General features: G+C 37.2%; 5 protein-coding genes and 1 long non-coding RNA gene across 9 annotated transcripts in view; 3 read left to right on the top strand and 3 right to left on the bottom strand.

Annotated features, from left to right (window-relative positions):
- Positions 1-1,603: 1,603 nt before the first annotated feature.
- Positions 1,604-3,849, bottom strand: LOC105269058 (uncharacterized). The gene is made up of 2 exons (XM_011309037.1): positions 3,624-3,849; positions 1,604-3,530 (listed from the first exon to the last, which is right to left on the bottom strand). Exons 1-2 carry the CDS (start codon positions 3,692-3,694, stop codon positions 2,999-3,001), a joined length of 603 nt encoding a protein of 200 aa, XP_011307339.1. The 5' UTR covers positions 3,695-3,849; the 3' UTR covers positions 1,604-2,998.
- A 595-nt stretch (positions 3,850-4,444) lies between these two features.
- Positions 4,445-9,344, top strand: LOC105269057 (glucocorticoid-induced transcript 1 protein). Of its 4 annotated transcripts, none has more exons than XM_011309035.1 (9): positions 4,445-4,638; positions 6,063-6,349; positions 6,414-6,684; positions 6,815-6,957; positions 7,210-7,376; positions 7,698-7,827; positions 7,985-8,065; positions 8,382-8,520; positions 8,726-9,344. In XM_011309035.1, exons 2-9 carry the CDS (start codon positions 6,103-6,105, stop codon positions 8,910-8,912), a joined length of 1,365 nt encoding a protein of 454 aa, XP_011307337.1. In that variant the 5' UTR covers positions 4,445-4,638; positions 6,063-6,102; the 3' UTR covers positions 8,913-9,344. The 4 variants fall into 4 exon arrangements, with proteins under 4 accessions (XP_011307337.1, XP_011307335.1, XP_011307338.1 ...); XM_011309033.1 differs by having other exon boundaries at positions 4,445-4,774; XM_011309034.1 differs by lacking the exon at positions 4,445-4,638 and adding an exon at positions 5,445-5,970.
- A 163-nt stretch (positions 9,345-9,507) lies between these two features.
- Positions 9,508-13,039, top strand: SWIP (strumpellin and WASH-interacting protein). Its single transcript, XM_011309032.1, has one exon. The coding sequence runs from the start codon at positions 9,746-9,748 to the stop codon at positions 13,013-13,015; it is 3,270 nt and encodes a 1,089-aa protein (XP_011307334.1). The 5' UTR covers positions 9,508-9,745; the 3' UTR covers positions 13,016-13,039.
- A 7-nt stretch (positions 13,040-13,046) lies between these two features.
- Positions 13,047-15,479, bottom strand: LOC105269055 (CUE domain-containing protein 1). The gene is made up of 5 exons (XM_011309031.1): positions 15,156-15,479; positions 14,868-14,991; positions 14,222-14,485; positions 13,964-14,065; positions 13,047-13,755 (listed from the first exon to the last, which is right to left on the bottom strand). The coding sequence occupies exons 1-5, from the start codon at positions 15,258-15,260 to the stop codon at positions 13,619-13,621; spliced, it is 732 nt and encodes a 243-aa protein (XP_011307333.1). The 5' UTR covers positions 15,261-15,479; the 3' UTR covers positions 13,047-13,618.
- A 201-nt stretch (positions 15,480-15,680) lies between these two features.
- LOC105269053 (uncharacterized) overlaps positions 15,681-19,885 on the top strand; it is a 4,619-nt gene continuing 414 nt past the window's right edge. Inside the window, exons 1-2 of the long non-coding RNA XR_892397.1 lie at positions 15,681-15,824; positions 19,237-19,363. This is a non-coding gene — a long non-coding RNA (uncharacterized lncRNA). The remainder of the gene's footprint in view (positions 15,825-19,236; positions 19,364-19,885) is intronic.
- stw (straw) overlaps positions 16,069-19,885 on the bottom strand; it is an 11,767-nt gene continuing 7,950 nt past the window's right edge. Inside the window, exons 4-9 of the mRNA XM_011309030.1 lie at positions 19,244-19,517; positions 18,105-18,494; positions 17,823-18,018; positions 17,531-17,743; positions 17,047-17,277; positions 16,069-16,903 (exon numbers count right to left, since the gene is read on the bottom strand). Of these exons, the coding sequence (XP_011307332.1) occupies positions 16,731-16,903; positions 17,047-17,277; positions 17,531-17,743; positions 17,823-18,018; positions 18,105-18,494; positions 19,244-19,517 (1,477 nt within the window). The 3' untranslated portion in view covers positions 16,069-16,730. The remainder of the gene's footprint in view (positions 16,904-17,046; positions 17,278-17,530; positions 17,744-17,822; positions 18,019-18,104; positions 18,495-19,243; positions 19,518-19,885) is intronic.

The following is a 19,885-nucleotide window of genomic DNA, read 5'->3' as shown; positions in this document are numbered from 1 at the left end:
CCACTTGACAACAATTTTACCCATTATTTTCGTCATAAAAATCTTTCATTATGTAAATTAAAAGTTGAATGTGGATTAAGCTTCGCGGTTATTTAAATTTGAGTGGTGGTTAGATGTAGAATCGCTTAGACTTTCCTTTTGACCATTGAGACAACTCATTTGAGAAACGATTTAATTTCAATTAATCATTGTTTAACGAAATGAAAAAATCGTTGGTAAAATTGTACTTAATATTAAAGTATTTTCTTCAATCCTTGAATAACAGGTAATTAAGTAATTTCAAAGTCTACCGGAAGTATTTGACACGGAGGAGTTCCGTTTTACTAAGAATTACTGAGAAAAATCTAAATGTGATAAACCTACAAGAAAAAAACAAAGAAATAAAAATAATGATAATGAATTTAAGCTTAATAAGAGAAATAAGTGGTTTCACTGGGATATTCAATATCATGCCATTGACATCCTTGGGATGACATTGAGTCAGAATCACTTGTAAAAATAAATAAACACACAACTAATTTAACTGATTCTCCGAATTACTGAAAGAAAATGAAAAAGTACATGAAAATTATTGGGTATTTGATTAACTGGAGTTTCATCTCAATCTCTCTTATAGATCGTGTATTCGTGAAATGAGCAATAACTCAAAATTAACATTTAACAAATTCATTTACACTGTCTGTATGGCAATCATTAATTTCACATTATTAAAATTGATGGAAAATTATTAAAGAGAGTAAATAATTGGATTGGATTTTTAGCTCGCTATGACTGATCCTGAGATGGCAGAATGGTTGAGACCCTCGACAATACTTTCAAATACGTGAAAAATATTTAATTTGGTACTTGAAGGTAAAATAATTATTGATTAAGCATTCAAGGGTTAAGGGCAGTTACAATAAATAATAATATTTCACATACTATTGCACATGAAATACGGATAATTGTGCGAATAATTTTACGGTGTGATTGCAAGAAAAAAACATTAATTATCAAAACAAAAAATCATTTTTACCAATTTTCACGAATGCACGATTGAATTATTAAATTCCCCTCAACACCTATTATTTATTATCATTGATGATTGCCAAAGTCAAAATTTTTTGGTGTTAAAAAAAACTTGTAAAAAAAATGATGAGAAAATTGTAAAAAAATTATCAGTAGCATTGGTAGTACTTAATTAATGGACATGTACCTAAAGAATTTTCAACAATGATAGAAAATCTCGAATCTCCCTTAATTGATTATTTAAATATCTAATTTATTTGTTAACATCATTGAACTCCTGCAAGAAAAATGGTTGTTAAAAAATTTCAAATTAATTCCAACTTTTAATTGTCCGATGATTTTAATTAACTTACCGTAATTTACCGAATTAAGTTAAAGAACTTGTCACGAAGAAAAAAAAAAAACTGAATCATTAAAAGTTTGAAATACTCTGGAAAATCGAGATAAAGTGCCTGCAAGAATATTCGAATGCATAAACACTATAAAAAATAATAAATAAACGATTTCATATATATTTTCAATGATGAATGCTATAATGAATGATGTCACTGCAATCATTTAATGATGGAGATAAATAAATGATGGCGAACTTGTCTCTATTCGACGTTGTACCTAAGATTTTAAGAATAAAATATCCTTCGTCTGCCATTCGTCTATTAATTTCTCCCACTAAATTTTTATTAAAAGGACAAATTGATAAAAATATGGATGTGAACAAAAAAACCATGAGATAAAAATATTTTAACTAGTTATATATATTTTATTGATTGCTCATTTGTTTCACAATTAAATCGTTCAAAGTTTTTCGCACAATAAATGGAACGGTCCGAACAATAAGTTCGCGCATTAATTTTTATTATCAACTAATTTTTTTTACCAGTAATACTTGTGGAAAACTTCATTTCCTGTTTGATTTTCTCAGTTTATTAATTATTTTGAATTGTTCACGGAGAGGATAAAACAGATGATCTACTCTAAGAAAATTTTTTCTCAGTTCTATTACGGAAGATATCGACGTGATATTCATGAGAATAAAAGAAGGAAATAAATAGGATAATTCCTATATCTGCTGGATCATTTATTTCACATAACTGGGCGTTTGATTACGATTAATATTAAGTTATTGATGAATCAATAATAACATTGTAAAATTCTACAAGAGTATGGAAGTATTAAATGATCTCGTAGAGATGAAAAAATTGTACAGAAACGTTCATTTTTTCTTGGATCAGGAATGAGGTCGTAAAATATTCAAATAAAATCGGTAATTACTTCGATAACAAATCGATCTAGAAGACAATGTGAAAAAAATGTATACATATAAATAAATAAACGGTAGAAATTTGGAAGAAATTTTGTGTTCCACAAGAGGTTCGATGAAATTACCAAACGAATAATTATACAATTACTCCACCACTCCATACCAGAATCCATAATTCTCTTAGTATTTACTCCCATTGAATTCATTAGGAAGATTAGTAATAAGAATTCAGAAAAAACATCATTATATCTCAAAATCTACTCTACGATATTTGGTAAAAGTGCAAATATTCGTTTACAATAGTTACGTCGCTCCACCTATTAAACCTTAGAATTATTTATGTTTATCAGTGATTTGGAGTTATTTGGAAGCAATGGCCCACAGGGCATAAGTCGATTTCCCAATCTTGCCAGTATTTTCATTTTTTTGGGCTTTTTTTAGGTAACAAACGTCAACTCACACGTGAGTTACAGTCATATTTGTTCAGAATACTTTTAACCAAAATGACGAATTTTTTATTTTCTCAGAACTGATTAATTGAATCGACTCCAAAAAATACATCGTTTTTGCATTTTATCATTATTACACGATCTGACCTTTTGGGAGTCATTAAATACTGATAAAATCCGAAAAAGCTATATTTTTTCATTGGCTAAAAGGGAATAAAAATCTCAACGGTAAATCCTCCTTGAAGCCCAATTAATTACTAAATACGTTGAAAATCTGGATCTATCTACCGACAGCCTTGGCCTGTTGTGCTTTGTACATCTTCAAGACTTTCTTACCAGGTACGAGGTTCTGCGCCAGTCCAGGTCGCTTCTTTCTCTTGGTCAAATTGTTCTCCTGGTCGATCTCGTCATCATCCTCATGGCCACCCTGATTGTGGAAATTCGTCTGGCAGATTATGGTCTCCTCGGGTGCTCTACTCGACTCTAATTCACCAGCACTTCTGTGCAAATCCGAGTCATGGGCAAACGTACAATTGTGTCCAAATCGACATCTCCCTTTCCTGTAGTTCCAGCATATTTTTCTTCCGTTGATCATCTTGGTGTCATCTAGTGTCGGTGTCATCTTGACATGCTTCTCTAAAATCGCACTCTTTGCTTTTTCAGCCTCGACGAATGGATTTATGAAGACTGATGTCTTCAGGGCAGGGGTACCATTGAAATCTGGAGTAGGTAGTGGAAGTTTCGTGCTGGAGTTGTTGGGCCTCTCGGAATCATTCACAATGTCTTCGTCGTCATCTCCTTCGTCTCTAGACCTTCAAGGAAATCCAGACATCATCATCATCAAGTTGACAAGACTCCACCTCCAAAATTCCTTACTAAACTCAAGGAGTAAGTTAATTACTTACACATTATCACTGCAATCATCCTCGCTTTCAGATCCTGAAGAGGTCCCGTAATCAGCAACCAAGGAAGCCATATTACACCGTTCTACCCTTACAGATTCTCTTCACCCTAACCCTAATCCATGGGATCACCCAAAACACAACGAATTAACCTCATCGATAGTAAAACTTGAAAAACAACAATTGTGATTTTATAGTGCAGCTATGTTGCCAGTTTTCTTCATTTTTCCATTCTGACACTAGTTCGACGAGAGAAAATTGACAGCAAGTGCCACCTGTTGTTGAGGTAAGAGTGGTTTTTCAATTTTAATACAAATGATTCAAAATAAATGTGAAAATAAAAATGGTACATTGTATGACAAAAAACCTCTTTATCGCACGCACCAAAGACAAGTCCCATTTTTTCCACACGAAGTGGGTAAAAGTCAAAATCGTGGGTAAAGTGAATTTCTAGTGCGTAAAGTGAATTTCGAGTGCGTAATTAGAAATTTTACCCTCGACCTTCCACATCGTGCAGAAAACCCCAATTTTACGCGCATCGTGTGGAAATCCTCACTTTTCGCACAGCGTGCGGAAACCCCCGATTTTCCGCACACTAAAATTATGTGAGAATTGAGTTTAAGAGACAGGTATTGCAGAAATCAACTATTCCAGACAAAAACCGTTTTTTCCGCACTAGGATTCAGTGCCGACGATGAAGGGAATTTGAGCTGTCATCTGGCGGTGGACATTGGACCTGAGACCCTCGTACCTCCTGTCTAAAGGAATTGTACCAGTGGTATTCGGTGTATCCGAAACGAGGGTAGTAGTTTCCAACCTCGAAAAAAAATGTACTCCAAGACCCGTGAAAAGTGGCGTTGATTCGCGTCGTCAGGACCGTGCCTGTGCCTCCTCCATAAGTTTTTCACCGTGTCGTGACTTTCCACGGTATCGTAACAAAGCCCTTGTCTCATCGGATGTGTCTAAATTCCCTTAAATATCCCCAATTAAATACCGAGCAATAGCCGAAAGAGTACCGGTAAGTGAAAAATTCAATGAGAAGGGAGATAAAAAAAGGTGGTAAAAAAGATGTTGAATTGTGCGGTGGAAGGAGTGTAGTGGAGGTATCAGTGAATGGAACGCTTCACCGAGAGGAGTTGGAGTTGAGTCGGCTGGTGAGTCCCAATCCCATTGTGCCCCCTCGTAGCCCCTCGTACCCCCTGGGGCACCACCACTCCCCCCCGGGTCAGACGCTCCATCCAATCTTCCCTCCAACACTTTATTTCCATTTTCAATCCCAATCGTCATTACATTACCTCATTACATCTTCTCAATCCTCAACTATTTTTATTATTCTCGTATTTTTTTTTCTTTCACAACTCAATGGCCGAATTCAAGTGGTCACGTGACGTGCGTGTGTTGAAAAATTATACATATGTGTATGATGTACGTACATGGGGATGAGGCTTGTGTTATGTGTTGGGGAAAAAAGTTGAAAAAAAAAAAATGTTAAGGAAAAATGGGAAGAAAATTGTTATGACCTTCAGGGGGTGGTGGGTGGGGATGTCCTGTGTACTCTAGTGTACTCTAGTGTACTCCAAAGAGAGTACACAGGAGAGTATAATTTTTTTGATTTTGTTTAATTAAAATTTGGTATTTCTAGTTGAAAAAATTTTTTTTTTGTGAAAGGGAGAATTTTGGGTCCGAGGGCATGGATAAAAAAATGATGAGGAGTTGAGCGTCCTTTCGTGCACTCTCCATCTCCATCGCCGCCATCGCGTAATGGGTAATGGATAATGGGCGAAGGGGGCGGGGGCAATAGAGGGGGGGCGTGTGTACTACGGCGGTGGTAAAGAGACAGGGACAATGACAACGTGCGGGGAACGTGGGGAACCTTTTTATGGGTCTTATAGTTTTTTTCATTTCTCTTTTTTTCAACAGGTTTAGTGTTTCTTCTTCCTTTTGGCACTCGAATTTTCGAATTCATTTCTAATGGTTATGGTTTTTTCATAGACCATCACTGCGTAAATGTTGAGTTTGGGTAATGGAGAGAAAAGTGGAAGAAAATGGGTTTCATCATTTTTTTTTGTCGGTCTAAATAGTAGAAAATTAAAATGAATAATTTTTTCATGTGTAATTATTAATTTAATTAATTTTCAACATAACACCAATAACTCCTGCATCGGTATATCGAAAGGATTGAACGATATAAATGATTTTTTTATTGATCATTCGGAATATTGCGGACTTATAATAAAAAATAATCGTACAATACTAAGAACTCGTGAGTTAAAAAAGTACAAAAGTTTATCAATCAAAAAAAGGAGACAGACGAAAAGAGAAGAGTGTTCCTAAAGGAAAACAATAAAGTGTAGGCATTATTGCAATTAAATAAATGAGTAACAATATCTATCGAAAATTGAATTTTCCACTCGTTTTCATTTAATTGAATTTGTTATTCAGGTGTGAAAAGGGCTGGTTGAGGTGGACGCATGTTGATAAAATGTCGGGATCACAGCGAATGAGAAAATCATCGCCATGCTCAACGACAAAGCAGGGACCAATGCGTGCAACCCTGCCAGTTAGTTCGTTATTACGACAGAGCAGACAGGGAAGTAGTTTGCGTAAAAGTAACAGCAACAGTCCAACTGTATCGCCAACTAATGCCAACGCATGGAGAGCGGCACGCATATCACCGGATACATCAGCCTCATCAGGACAGAGGAGTCCTGGATCACTCTCGTACAAAGGTATAAAAAAAAATCTGTAAAAAAAATTCGAGGGAATCATTAAACCATGAAATTTTTGTCACAGCAAAATCAAAGACATTGACTGGTCGGTGTAGCGATGGCCTGAGTGGTAACCAGAATATACGTAGAACTGCCTCTCTCGATACTATTTACTTGAAGGGCCAGTGGCCCCGTGACTCGTATTACGTACATACCAGCCTTCTCTCGGTGGACAAATCCACCCAGACTGAGGAATGGTCCAGTGAGCCCAGAAAAATCCACAGCAGACATCAGACTGAACAGGCCAATATCTCGCAGGATGACAAATTACCCATGGACAAGTACATAAGACAAAGGTACTTGCTGAAATTATTGGAATTATTGGAATAAAATGGAAATATCGAATGGAGTCAATGAAGATAATTATTAAAAAATGGATGATACTGTCGGATCAATAGTTAATAGAGATTTTTTGTTATTATCAAGATTACAACGGACGAATAAGGAGAGCACGAGTTGTAGAGAGCGAACGACTGCCTTTGGATTCATAATGCCTGGTGGACCTCCCCCTGCACTTCCTGGCGATCACACTGTGCTCCTTCCCAGTATTGCATCACAAACACCGATACGTGAGTTTCAATAACCTCAATAATTCGCAATAATTATTATTTTTTATAGGAAATAAATGTTTTTAATGGGAATAATTAGTGGGAAATTGAATTTAAGGAAATTACTGTTAATGAAGTAATTGGGAATTGGTTGGGGTGTGACTGCTAAGTAATGGAGTATTTCTAAATTATTTGAAGATGATTGAAGGTTATTAAAATTAATATTAAATGGTATTTAATATTATACACCTGTGTTTTTTTTTTTTGCAACAGAAAATCAGTTTAGTTTGAGTACAAAAGCAAGCCCCATGAACATACCAGTGAAACCCATGAGACCACCGATGCGCTCCTCCATTGAGGGCCTTAATCAGGAGATTGAGGGACTCGTCCTCAAGTCAAACTCTAATAGTAATGATCCAGAGCATGCAGTTGAGGACAAGGTAAAATTAAACTAATGTGAAATGTGTGTGTGAAGAATTGAAAAAGTAATAGGGTAATTTGAGCTTCAAAAAAAATCACTCGAATGATTTCAAAAAAATAATTATAAAAATGAGAAAAATTGTTCAAGGGTGGCAGATAGAAATATTGATTCCAAGGCATCTGCCAAATTTACGGAACAATATCTTTATTCATTTTTATAATTATTTAATTATTATTTTATGATCATTCGAGCGGCTGTTGCAGCGGAATTTCAAACCCAAAATTTATAAATATTTTTAAATAAGATAAAAGCCTTCCTCAACTTTAATTAATAATTTTAGTACGCGAGATATCGTGAACAAATGACTCCAGAGGGTCATAGGGCTCCTCTGGCGGATCTCCTGAGGGCAACGCGCAGCGTAAATACACAGACACCAGCCACAGACCTTCCCTCGAGTTCGTATTCTTCAGGTAAATTATTTTTAAATCCCTAAAATCTCGCGTGAAAAATTTATAAATTCTCGTACCCTTTCCCGAATTTTATCCTCACTCACCAATAATGACTGTTCTCTATCTAAATATTTATTAATATATCTATTCATATTAACGAATAAATGATGGGATTAAGGGCCACCATCTAGGAATTCAGAGTCTCCACTGATACCAGGCCTCTTGGATACTTCTCGTCCACCCAGCGATCTACCACAAGGTCGGCTGTTTAAGGATTCATCGTTAAAATTAATTGTTTTTTTTTACTATTGCATTGAATTTGCAACTCTCACTTTTTATACTCTTCATTTTCTCTCTTATTTTTAGCATGAGACAATTATAACGCAAACCAGGAACGAGAGATATTGATTTTTATGTGTTTTATCTATTTATTGATTATTATTATAATTTTGCTGTGATTATGACAATTTTTTTAATGTCTTGAAGTTTGTGAATGATTTGAAAATAGAGAATTAGTCATTCGGAATGATTTCTTTTGTTATTGATTCGATTAATTATTTTTTTATAACTTCCAGGTGGAAGTCGTGGATCAACGCCGGATCAGGAGAGGGAAGGACGATTAGGTACATCACCTCACATCAACAGGTTCTTGGCGAGAGAACCTCCCGATGGCTGCGAAAAAGTTAATCTCAAATTCGTCGAGGATTCGTCCAGGTAAAGATTTGAAAAGCTTGAAAAAAAAATTATTGTTAAAAATGGGCAGAAAATTAGAAGTGATTGCTTCGACGAGCAACAATTGGAAGTGGAAATACTGATGGCCAATATTTATTTCACTTTCACTGCCTTTCCTTTCGTAAAATTTACAAATTGTTTGTGTGATCTTTAATTAATGACTGAATGAATTTTTCCACGCGAATAGGCGGCCAATGATTGATGTCAGTAAATTGGATTTTCACCCGAAACCGTGTGTGGGATTCCAGTTGAAACCGAGTCTTGGTTCGGCATTTTTACCCCTGCAACAGCAACCAGCAAGTCCAACAGTTATATCCGGAACCCAATCACCATCGTCACAAGTTAATCCCTCAACACCTCCCCCTAATCCATAGTCCTTCCTTCTCCCACCATACATTAAAACAGCCACCCAAAACCCCCCCACCCACCCCCCACAAGTGTCAACATTCGTATTTTTTATTACCTTTTTTTACGACAAATATTTTACTAATTAAATTACGAGAAGAATTCTCACAAAATTCCCCCGCAATTCTCTCCTAGAAAGGATAAAAAATATTAATTTTTTCAAATTGTAAAATTAAAATTCATTGTAAAAATCGATTAATTGTCTTTCCGAAGGCATGAATTCAAACTGTTTCGCAGGGTTTTAAATATTATTCGATGATTACTTATCATCCAGAGAATTGCAGGATAATTTTGGGGATAAAGTTGTATTTTTACGTTTAGATTTAACGAAAAATGGAAACTGACCATGTACAACCAATCAATTAATTGAAAAACAAAAAAAAAAAGTTAGTAAATGTTAAGAGAATCAACGGGCTCTCGGCCTTGAGGTCTGAAAAAAGTGAATTTTTTCAGAGAATTAAAAAAAACTATAAAATAAACTTTTTTTTCTAAATAAATAAAAAATTGTTTCATTCTCCAATCCTTTGTTCTGTCAAATTCACCGCGCATGCGCAACTCCACTGATTTAACCACCAGTTTATGTTGACATTCTCAACTGTCAACTACTGTCAAATTAATGAATAAAAACAATTGTTCTATTGTCACATTGTGAATAATTAAAAACCTGAAAAGACAGCATAAAAATAAAAAAGGAAATTGATAAGATGGAGCAGTGATTGTACAATTTGAAGAGTTGTCTAAAGACGATGAGATCCTAACCTATAAATAAACATTAACGTTTGTGTTATTGAAATAAATAAAAATGTTGGAGACACGAGGGTGGTCATCCTCTCGAGATGAAGAGATTCACAAGGCAGCGGGTAACGTCCAACTGCGTAAATACGGTGAATTTTTCGCCGGTCTCTGCGGAAGCTGGTGGAAGCCCTCGTCAACCCTCGAGACCATCGTCGACGGTCCAATCCGCCTGGTCTACCGCATCACCGAAACCGAGAGCCTTCTCTCTCTCTCCGAGATGGAAAATAAACATCTATCCAAGATCCTGGCGACAGTCGCCGGCATCTGCAGGGAGATCCGTTTCCTGAAATCTGAATTTTCCCGTTTCTACTCAAAAATTATTTACAATTCTGATAAAAATCACCAGGATAATTACAGCGGTCTCTTCGGGGATCTCCAGGATATCGGTGTTTTTTGCAATAGAATCTCTTCAGTGATCCACTTGTCGATCGAGCAATTGTCAAGTTTAACGAAGACGACGGAGGAGGTCTACCTACCCGCGATGATTGAACACCTCATGGACCTCTTCATTATACTGTTGAGCCTCGACGAAGTTGTTAAAACTCATCCCTCTCTCCAGGACAATTGGCGCAAGTACAGAATTCAGGTGAGAACAGTAATGCACAATCCTAAAAAATTTGGCCTCTGCGAGAGCCAATTGGTAATGCTGGATAAATTGCTGAAGGATTTGCACGGCCAATTGTTGACTGGTCATTTATTTCACCGCGCTGTAGAAGGAGTGATGAATATCAGCAAGACACCAGTGATGAACGACCACCTGTTGAGCTACCTCAGGAACCAGCTGACAGAGATCGAGGCGAAGGTGCTCTCGCCGCATCAGATCACCAGGAATCTGGTGCGACTCAATGTGGGTGTCATTTTGTCGGTTAGGCTCTTCGGGGTGTGCGATAAAAAGGTGCAAAAACGATTGATCGAAGTTAATAAGAAGGTGTACGGTGTTACTCTGGTCGGGAATGTCTTGTGGATACCCTCGCAGTATCTCTCGGAAAATCTCCCCAAAGAATTTGGCAACTCCGCTGTCAATTGTCAAGTGGGTGAGAGATTGCTGGCGGGAATTATCCAAAAACTCGGGCAGAACTACACGAGTATTGTTGATCGATCAATGACGTGGTGCATGGATGCACGAAATATACTGTCCAAATCTGAATTCCACATTCAGGATATCAGGAAGGAGTACAGCCTGCTGAAGCAGGTGGTGGCAATTCTCCAGCAGATTAACGAGCTTGTCTTGACAGTGACGAATCTCCACGCAGAATTGTCAAAGCCAATGAGCCGGGGAACAGTCCAGATAATCTGCCGATTAATCGAAACCCAGAAGACGCTGGAATGGACTGTTGATTATCTCGGACCGAATATCGTCCAGGCACAGGCGCGTTCTCTCCAGTGTCTCTCTTATGAGATCCTGTCGATCCTCGAGTCAGCGCGAAAGGGTCTCATCCAGAAGGATCAAGGCTACAGTCGAGAGCGACTCGATGCACTATCACTGATGAATATTGCCATGAGATTAATTGACAGTGCACCGTCTTCTGAGCGCAGATTGATCGCCCGGTGTGCCTTGACCATTTGTCGCCAGCTGTCACCCGCTGACACCTTCAAGGACGATGAAGCGATAAACCTCAAACAAAAACTCGATGACTTGGATACAATCGCCGAATTCCACTGGATCATCTCCGAGGCATGTGACTACTCCGTGCTACTCCATCACCAGAGCATGATACCCGCGTACCTGGCGGGCGTTTCAGAGGCCGATCAAGATGTCTCTCACATCGTCCATCTGTTCAAAGCGTTCAATTCGATTGTTACGAGAACCGGTGGCTCCGACGTAACCGACACCAAGATAAACAACTTCAAGGAGTCCCTCATAAAAAAACTCCTCGAACCCACGTGCAGAGAAATCGAGACAAGTCTTCGCCTCCACGTTCACGCACACCTCAAGCTCGACTCATGCAATCCCCTCAAAGTCGGTGTCAAAGACGGCGGAAGAATTGTTCGCTCGTCCCCATTACCCCTGTCAAATAATCTCGTCAGTTCAAAACGATTCATCGAACACTATCTCGACGACATGTTCTACAACCTGACGACTGTTGCCCTTCACGACTGGAAGACGTACAGAACAATGCACGCCCTTGCCAAGTACAAATTGGGCCTGGAGACCGTGGAGAATCATCTACCAACGCAAACACTTGAGCAGGGACTCGATGCACTGGAGATAATGCGGAATATCCACGTTTTTGTCTCCAAGTATCATTACAATTTAAATACCCAGACATTTATTGAGCACACAAGTGCCAATAAACACTTGAATACCATCGGCATTCGTCACATCGCCAATTCAATTCGCACACATGGAACTGGCATAATGAGTACAACAGTAAATTTGGTTTATCAATTTCTCCGTGTAAAGCTCCACACATTTTCACAATTCCTTTTCGACGAGCACATAAAGTCTCGTCTCCTACGAGACATAAGATTCATGAGATCCCAGAGGGAGCGCAACGAATTGGTGCCCTACACCTACGAGCGCGCTGAAAAATTCCAAAAGGGAATACGAAAACTCGGAATGTCCGGTGAGGGATCATTGAGCTATCTAGATCATTTTCGTCAACTGATAACACATATTGGCAATGCTCTCGGCTACGTAAGACTCATTCGATCTGGTGGTCTTCACGCCTCGGCCAATGCAGTCTCATTTCTTCCCGAAATCAATTCCTCTGCTCACTTCCAAAGCGCCTGCCACAGCCTCGATTATTCATCAACAACAAACGCAGCGGCAAAACGATTGGACGACGACATTGGCAATCTCGTTCGGAATTTCACCGAGGGAATTCAATATTTCAAATTGCTCGTCGATGTATTTGCCTCGGCCTTTCGCGATCCCAAGAGTTTTCACCTACAGCAATTTTATGCTATTGTTCCACCGTTGACTTTGAGCTTCGTTGATAACGCTGTATCGAATAAAGAGAAGATATTTAAGAAGAATAAAGATGGGGCTGCCTTTACTGATGATGGATTTGCTATGGGGATTGCATATATCAATGCACTTCTCGATCAGGACGCCGAATTCGATGGCCTCCAGTGGTTTGAAACCGTGAATTCTCATTTTAATCGGGAGAAAATTGCCGCCGAGGTGAGGGCCGACGGAGGAGATGAAAAACTTCAACAGACCAAGGCGTTAACTCTCAAGAGGATTGCCCAACGCACTGCCGAATTTCAGTTGCTCTATTATTCGCTTTCGGGGGCTAGAGTATTTTTTAAACAGCCTGAGGAATCGTTTTGAGTTGAAAAAATAAAGCTTCGAGACTTTAAGTGATTTTCAATGAGACTTTGTTAATGAAATTGATTTGAAATCATTTCATTGACCCTGAATGAATGACTTCAAACGCAATGGAGGCACTGAATTCGCAATAAATGAAATTTAAGAATCGAGTTCATCTATTAATTATGAATCATTCGGAGGGAGAGAAATAATTCAATTTTTTAAACAATATGGGCTTCAATGTCTTCTTTAGTTTTTAATAATAAATACATGACGATAACAATATAAATATAATAACTAATACATGACTGATAACAGAAACTGAGAATTACGAAAACCGTAAAAATGACTAGCAGGTGTTTTCTTATTTTTCTACTAAAAACATTACACATAACATCGCGTTGCTTTGGTATTGAATGAAAATTCCATTCTGTAAGTACCATAGGATAACTGCTAATTTGGAGTTAGCATTAGTCGGGGCACCAGTTCTTAGTCTAGGAAAATATTAGTCTAGTGAGATTCATCGAAAATAACTAGCTCCATCAATCAACTAAGAATTCTTATTTTCAGCAAAGCATTGCCTATTTTGCCGGGTCATTGGTTTTTTTTTTTGGCATATTTCTATCAAGTTTGTGGCTTGGAGGACTCGTCGGGGTCGAGAAGATCGTCACAAGAGGCGGTTGGAGGCAACAACTGCCTTCCACCTCGTTTCTTACTGCGAGTGAAGACTCTCGTCAGCTGAGCGAACTTACGCCGTGAAACTGTAAAGACAAAATATTATGCAAAATATTGTAATAACAAGCAAATTCTCTCTCTTCGAATTTCTCCTCTGAAGACAGCATAACTCTTCTTACTTTCGTTTTTCGTCTTTGAACTTGACATATCGTTCATTGGATTCCCTTTCTTGTTATTATGTCTGGAATAAATTCTGTTAAAACTATTCCGGCGGGTAAGAATTATTATTTATACCTTTTCCCATGTTTCTTAGTCTTTCCTTGAACAGATCTTCCTCGTCGTGGCTGCCCTGGACATCAGCTGATGTGCAACGACCACCACGAGGTACTTTCGTGTCTAGAAAAATATTTTTTACTGAATTTTTTTTACTGATGAATGGAAGCATTGACTGTTTTATTCTCTCATTTATTATTTACGAAGAGAATTAATCGGGATGAAATAAAATTGTGGAGGAATGGATTATATTACAAGTATATATTAACATAATATTACCACTCTCCAAAGTGCTCAAGAAGTCCTCATTCCATCGCAGCTCAGCCATGAACTCTTCATTTTGAAGGAACATAGCTATCCTCTGGTCCTCGAGGATGGAATGATCCTGGACACCTCCAGAATCTCCATCGGATGTCTCCAGCTGCTGTGGGATCCTGAGGAAGGTGTCGGGTAGAGGACCCAGCAATGGTGGCTGCCACTTGCAAATACTCTCTTGGACTCGGGCGTCGGCTTTCACTATCTCCGGGGATTTTGGAGGATTACCTATCAAAATAACACAACTCAAAATATTACCTCAAAAAATCACAACAAAAATATTGTAAGTGAAAAAATTATTGCTTCAAAATATTACAGCTTGAAATATTTCAACAAAAGACGTATTATTCCGAAACATTACAAGAACAAGGAAAAAACATATTATTACATTATAACATATTATTATATCATAATCCCATCATTTGTAATATTTTTAAAAATAATATAATGATATCGTAATATCTCTCGTAACGTAATATCGACTCGTCACATTTTTTTGGAGTAATATTTTCGCGAGGTAATATATTCTCATTAAAATATTTTTACTTGTAATAATTTATTGGAATATTTTAAGGGAATATTATTATTGAATAAAATTCATAGTGATCACCTTTTGGAGTGTCCTCGGACTGTTCTAGCTCACTCCTGATTTTTTCGTTCTCGTTGTCGGTGCTCATTGCGAGTAGCTGATCAATCGTTGTGTCGACGGCTCCTTGATTCGATCGAAGAACAGCCTGCAAGGATACCAAAAAAAAAACCATCCTTTAAATAAATAAAATTACAAAAAAAAATTAACGTCTCCGATGAAAATGGAGAGGTGTAAATTGATTTCGAGAAAATGTCATGGAGGAAAAAATCAATCTACTCAAAACTCTGTGATACAGAAAAATAATTTTACCTCGATAACATCATCGTCCATCTGTGGAAACATATTTTTGAAATCAGCCATCGCCTGGTAGAACTCCAGGGTGGTCTGTTGCTGCTGTTCAGCAGCTGATGCCATGATCGATCCGTCCACCAGGTACACCCTGAAATTATCAGCTGACACCTAGCACCTCACAGTGTCACCCCTAGTTCCCATTCTCCAAACCCACTAAACCATTTACACACCGAAACTAATTGAATAACGGACGTGATAACTACTCCAAAATAAAATGATAATTAAACCTCGAAGAGGTTATTGTTGCTGTCTGGATTGACAGGACAGCCCTTCTACTGCGCATGCCCATTTTCCCACTGGCAAATTGTTTTTTTTATTTGAAAAGATTTCGTAATGACATGATAATTAGTGCAAAAGAGACAAAAAGCCGGATAATGTGTAAAATTTATCGTGTGACATGTAAAATATTAAATGTAAAATTTCAAAGACGGGGGGGGTGGCTCTGCGCGTTTGTTGTCTGCGCACACAAAAATGGGAGTGGTGAAACGCCTCTTGTCTTTGAATTTGTTGTGTTCACAAATTTGTCCTTGGACAGGCGACTCTGATAGGAAGATTAAATCGTTAGAGGGGCGGATGGGGTCAAATAACACCGACCTCAAATAATGCGAAAAAATGGATATCGATGCGGTAATTATTTCATTTTGGAACTTATAACTGCAACAATATTCAACTAATAAATTAATATATTAATTAATAAATCTCTTGATACCATCCAATTAATTTTGTGATAATCAAAAAATAATTTAAATGATACACCTCGTTTTTTTTTCAATCATAGAAATTGGGAAGTGAAAATTTGGAGAAAAAAAAATTAATTTCACATGATCGAGTTATCGATAGGTATTATTTATGTAAAATACAGGAAAAAAAATTAAAAGGGATATAAGAAGATATATTTCATTTGATTTTTTGACATTGGCCTCTTACACTTGATATTGCATGATAAAAATTCATTCGTACAGAACAAAGAATAAATGAAACTTATTGATAAATCAATTCATACGTATACACATATTCACAAATTGTTTATAGAGGCACCATGGTTGTGTTAGTCCTATGGATTTAGTATATCGAAGCAAAATCCCCTCACATTTCGCGGTTTTTCACTTCTTCACGATCCAATTGAATGATTATTATCATCTTGCTACACCCCAAACGACTCAACAAATAATACATACACAAAATCCTATCAATATCTCCCTATCTTTAATATTATTTACAACAAGTAATATAATTGTTAGTTAACATTGAAGTCTCATTATCGACTAAATAAAAAGTATTGGAAGAATACTTTAAAGTTGTTTGAGACTTGTTCAATAAATATTGTGTTGAGCTGCTCTTTGTCGGTTGTCAGTCAAGAGTTACTCTAAGATAAATTCATTATGATATTTGTTTTATCCATCAGCATATAAAACAAATGACATTAGATGATTGAGAGTTATTTCTCTCTATTCGGATTGTTTGAATTTATGTTACAAGAAAAAATTGGTCTATGGGTATCAAGTGATTACAAGTGAGTTAAAAAACACTTTATCAGGGAAATGAATTTTCAAGTGGCAGTGGTGGAGTTATAGGCGGCAGATGATCTCCACATGTTGGGAAGTTTGGTGGTATTGGGGGTAGATCGGCATGTGTACCGACATGTAGAATTAAATTCATGCCAATCACTATGTGGAATAGAAAATGACAATGGAATAGCCAGTATCCTGAAAAAAAAATTGTAAAAATAAATCAATTGCATGATTGATGAGGTAATTGCTTCATCGATTTATCGTGTTAGTGGGTAATTAGGCTGATTAAATTAGGCTGATTAAATAATTATATAAGATAATTAGGCTGATTAAATTACCGGGATTATCCGCTCGGAATCTGAAGACCACGTAGCCGTTGTTGGGCACTGCTATTGTGTCTTTTGATGGTGGTAAATTAAATTCTCGGTGTAATAACCCTCGTCTGTCCAAATCCAATGCGTGTTTCAAGTTGATTTTTTTGACATTCTTGTCCGGCGATCGACCCATGCCGATAACATTGAAGGAGTATCCGTGAAGATGGAATGGATGGGACAAGTTGGGCTGTTGAACTGTGATGATACGACAGGTTGTAGTAAAAATAGCAGTTAAATATATTCAGATGAAAAATTTTGTAACAAGTGCGTGTTCATTTGTATTAAAAAACAGGTACTCGAAAATTTATAACAAAATGATGTCTAGTACTGAGAGAAAAAAATATCAATTAATGGATCTAATACTTATCGGAAAAAGGACTTTTCCGCACTTGTTACGAAATGTACTAATTTCTTATCAGTGTAATAAATGGTAAAAATGATGGAATACCTTCGTCAACGAGAACCACTTCGACAATAGCATTATGAGGAATATCAACTTTATGGGTGCACATACAATTAGCCCCACAATCCGCTGGTCTATTATCACCATTACAAAATTGCTCGGGTGGTATGTCATCAACTTGCGAGAGCGGTGGAGCCGGTGGGAACGTGAACGAAATCTCATCAACGAGGGATATAACATGATCACCCGTTGGCGCAACTGTACATATCATTGTAGTGGATAAAATAATCAACAAATAATACCAAATGATTTATTACTAAAAAATTACTCTACATACCCAAGAACCGGTTGTACGTATTTGGCTGAAAAACTTCTTCAGGCCGATAAAAGAGAAACCTAAATGGCAGAAATATCTTAACGTCTGGTCGGGCTTGAAGAATTCCCTCATCAATATGTCTAGCATTCTTCAATTGATTTATACAGACAGCGTCTTCTCGTGGCATGTTACAAATGGCATCCAGTGGATTAAGTACCTGAAGCGACAGCAATATATACCCATGTCAACAACCCATAATCAACGAATGATATTAACAATATAAATAAATGAATAAATACGTACAACACCTTGGGGTAAACCAAGATCATATGTTGGTGGTTGTGAGGCGGGTTGATAAGGGCCTCGGGCATATCTAAGAATGGCAAGTTGTTGGGCTCTCTTGATACCGCATTCACCAAGACCTCGAAGCTGAATCCAGTATGCACCCGCCGGTTGATCAGCATTTATTACAAAATCATAGCGTTCACCGGAGAATGAGATAATGGTATCAACAGCTACTGGTTGTACGGGCTCACCATCTGTAGCGATGAGATTCAGTGTGTGGCCTTGAAATGTTATTTGCGCTGGACAAACTGAGCCGAAGGAATTTATCAAGCGGAAACGGTAGCGACGCCCTGGAGTTATTGTAAATACCTCCAACGGGGTGTTGGTCATGAATCCAGTATTGGGATCCTGCAATCAATATTATCCAATATTTAGATTATTGTTGTTCATTCCTTGTATACGTTATTCTGATTTTTATATTGGATCTGCCGTAATGTGGGGTAACTTCCTGGTCAATCGTGCCGCATTTGCCCCAGGAGATGTTTGCCACTTACAGACTCTCCTGGTGACCAAGGAAAATCATGGAACCTTGGCCGGCACGGTCACCATCAACCAAGCTTCAACGGGAAATAATATTTATCGATGATTACTAGTGTCTGGACTCCAGTTCGACGGCTTCCCAAACATTAAAATTCCAATGCCCTAAGTCGGACTCAAACCCGCGCCTCGCGAGTCTCGTCGTCCGGGCGACGAGCGATTTAACCAATTCGTTCACTTTCGTCAGTGCCATTTAAATTTTTTCATACAAAAAATTGAATCAATTTTTTTTTTCCATACGCATAAATATATGATTTTTTAAATAATTATAACGCATATAATAAAAAAATGTATATCATATAAATATCCACTTTTATAATAATTTGAAATTTTTTAAATTGACTTTTTTTTAATGAATTAATTTTTCATTTAATTTTTTAAATTAAAAAAATAATTAAATTAATTAAAATTGATTTTTAAAAATTAATTAATTAATTTCTTGATTTCAAGACTGAGGACAGGTGCAGAGGTGCTCAGCACTTGAAGTATGAGTATCCACTGAATAAATATTATTCTCTAGCCGATGGAATTTAATTTGTTTATAAAATTTCAGTACGTACGCGGAATTGACCCTTTCCATTAATGAGAACAGTTTCTGGATCTTGTCCGGTGTTGACAGCGAGTCGCCCTGGATACCTCTCAGCAGCATCTTCATGCATCCAATCACTGATCAGAACAACGTGAGTGGTAAGATCGTAATCATAAAGATTACTATTAGGATCTTTATTCGGTGGCTGTCGTATGACAATGCTACCGTACAATCCGTCCATTTTTTGGAGTCCGGTGTGAGCATGCCAAAAGTGTGTGCCTGCATTCGAAGCTGTCCACTGATACCTGAAATCACACGATAGATTAATTAATACCATTGAATACTAGAATATAGCCTCAGGCTTCTATGAACTAATTTTTATAAGTCTATGGTTTAAAAAATAAATCAACATAGAGATAGATGTTAGGACTAAACATAAACATAAGAGATCACGTGGCAAAGGGACTGGGAATTTTTCTTTTGAATTTCTCATTGAATATTTTTAGTCTGCTGAGGCAGGTCATAGAGACCAGATATTTCTTGGTCATTCCATTTTTTAATAAATTAAAATTAACGTAATTAATCCACTGTGTTTAAATTATTTATCTGTCTCACCATATTCCATTATTGAATTATTTAAACATTTATATATTCCATTATTGAATTATTTAAA

The sequence above is a fragment of the Fopius arisanus genome, unplaced genomic scaffold, assembly GCF_000806365.1.
Source record: "Fopius arisanus strain USDA-PBARC FA_bdor unplaced genomic scaffold, ASM80636v1 scaffold00064, whole genome shotgun sequence".
Lineage (NCBI taxonomy): Eukaryota > Metazoa > Arthropoda > Insecta > Hymenoptera > Braconidae > Fopius > Fopius arisanus.
Note: the sequence above shows the minus strand (reverse complement) of the source record. Positions and strands in the feature narration are given on the sequence as shown.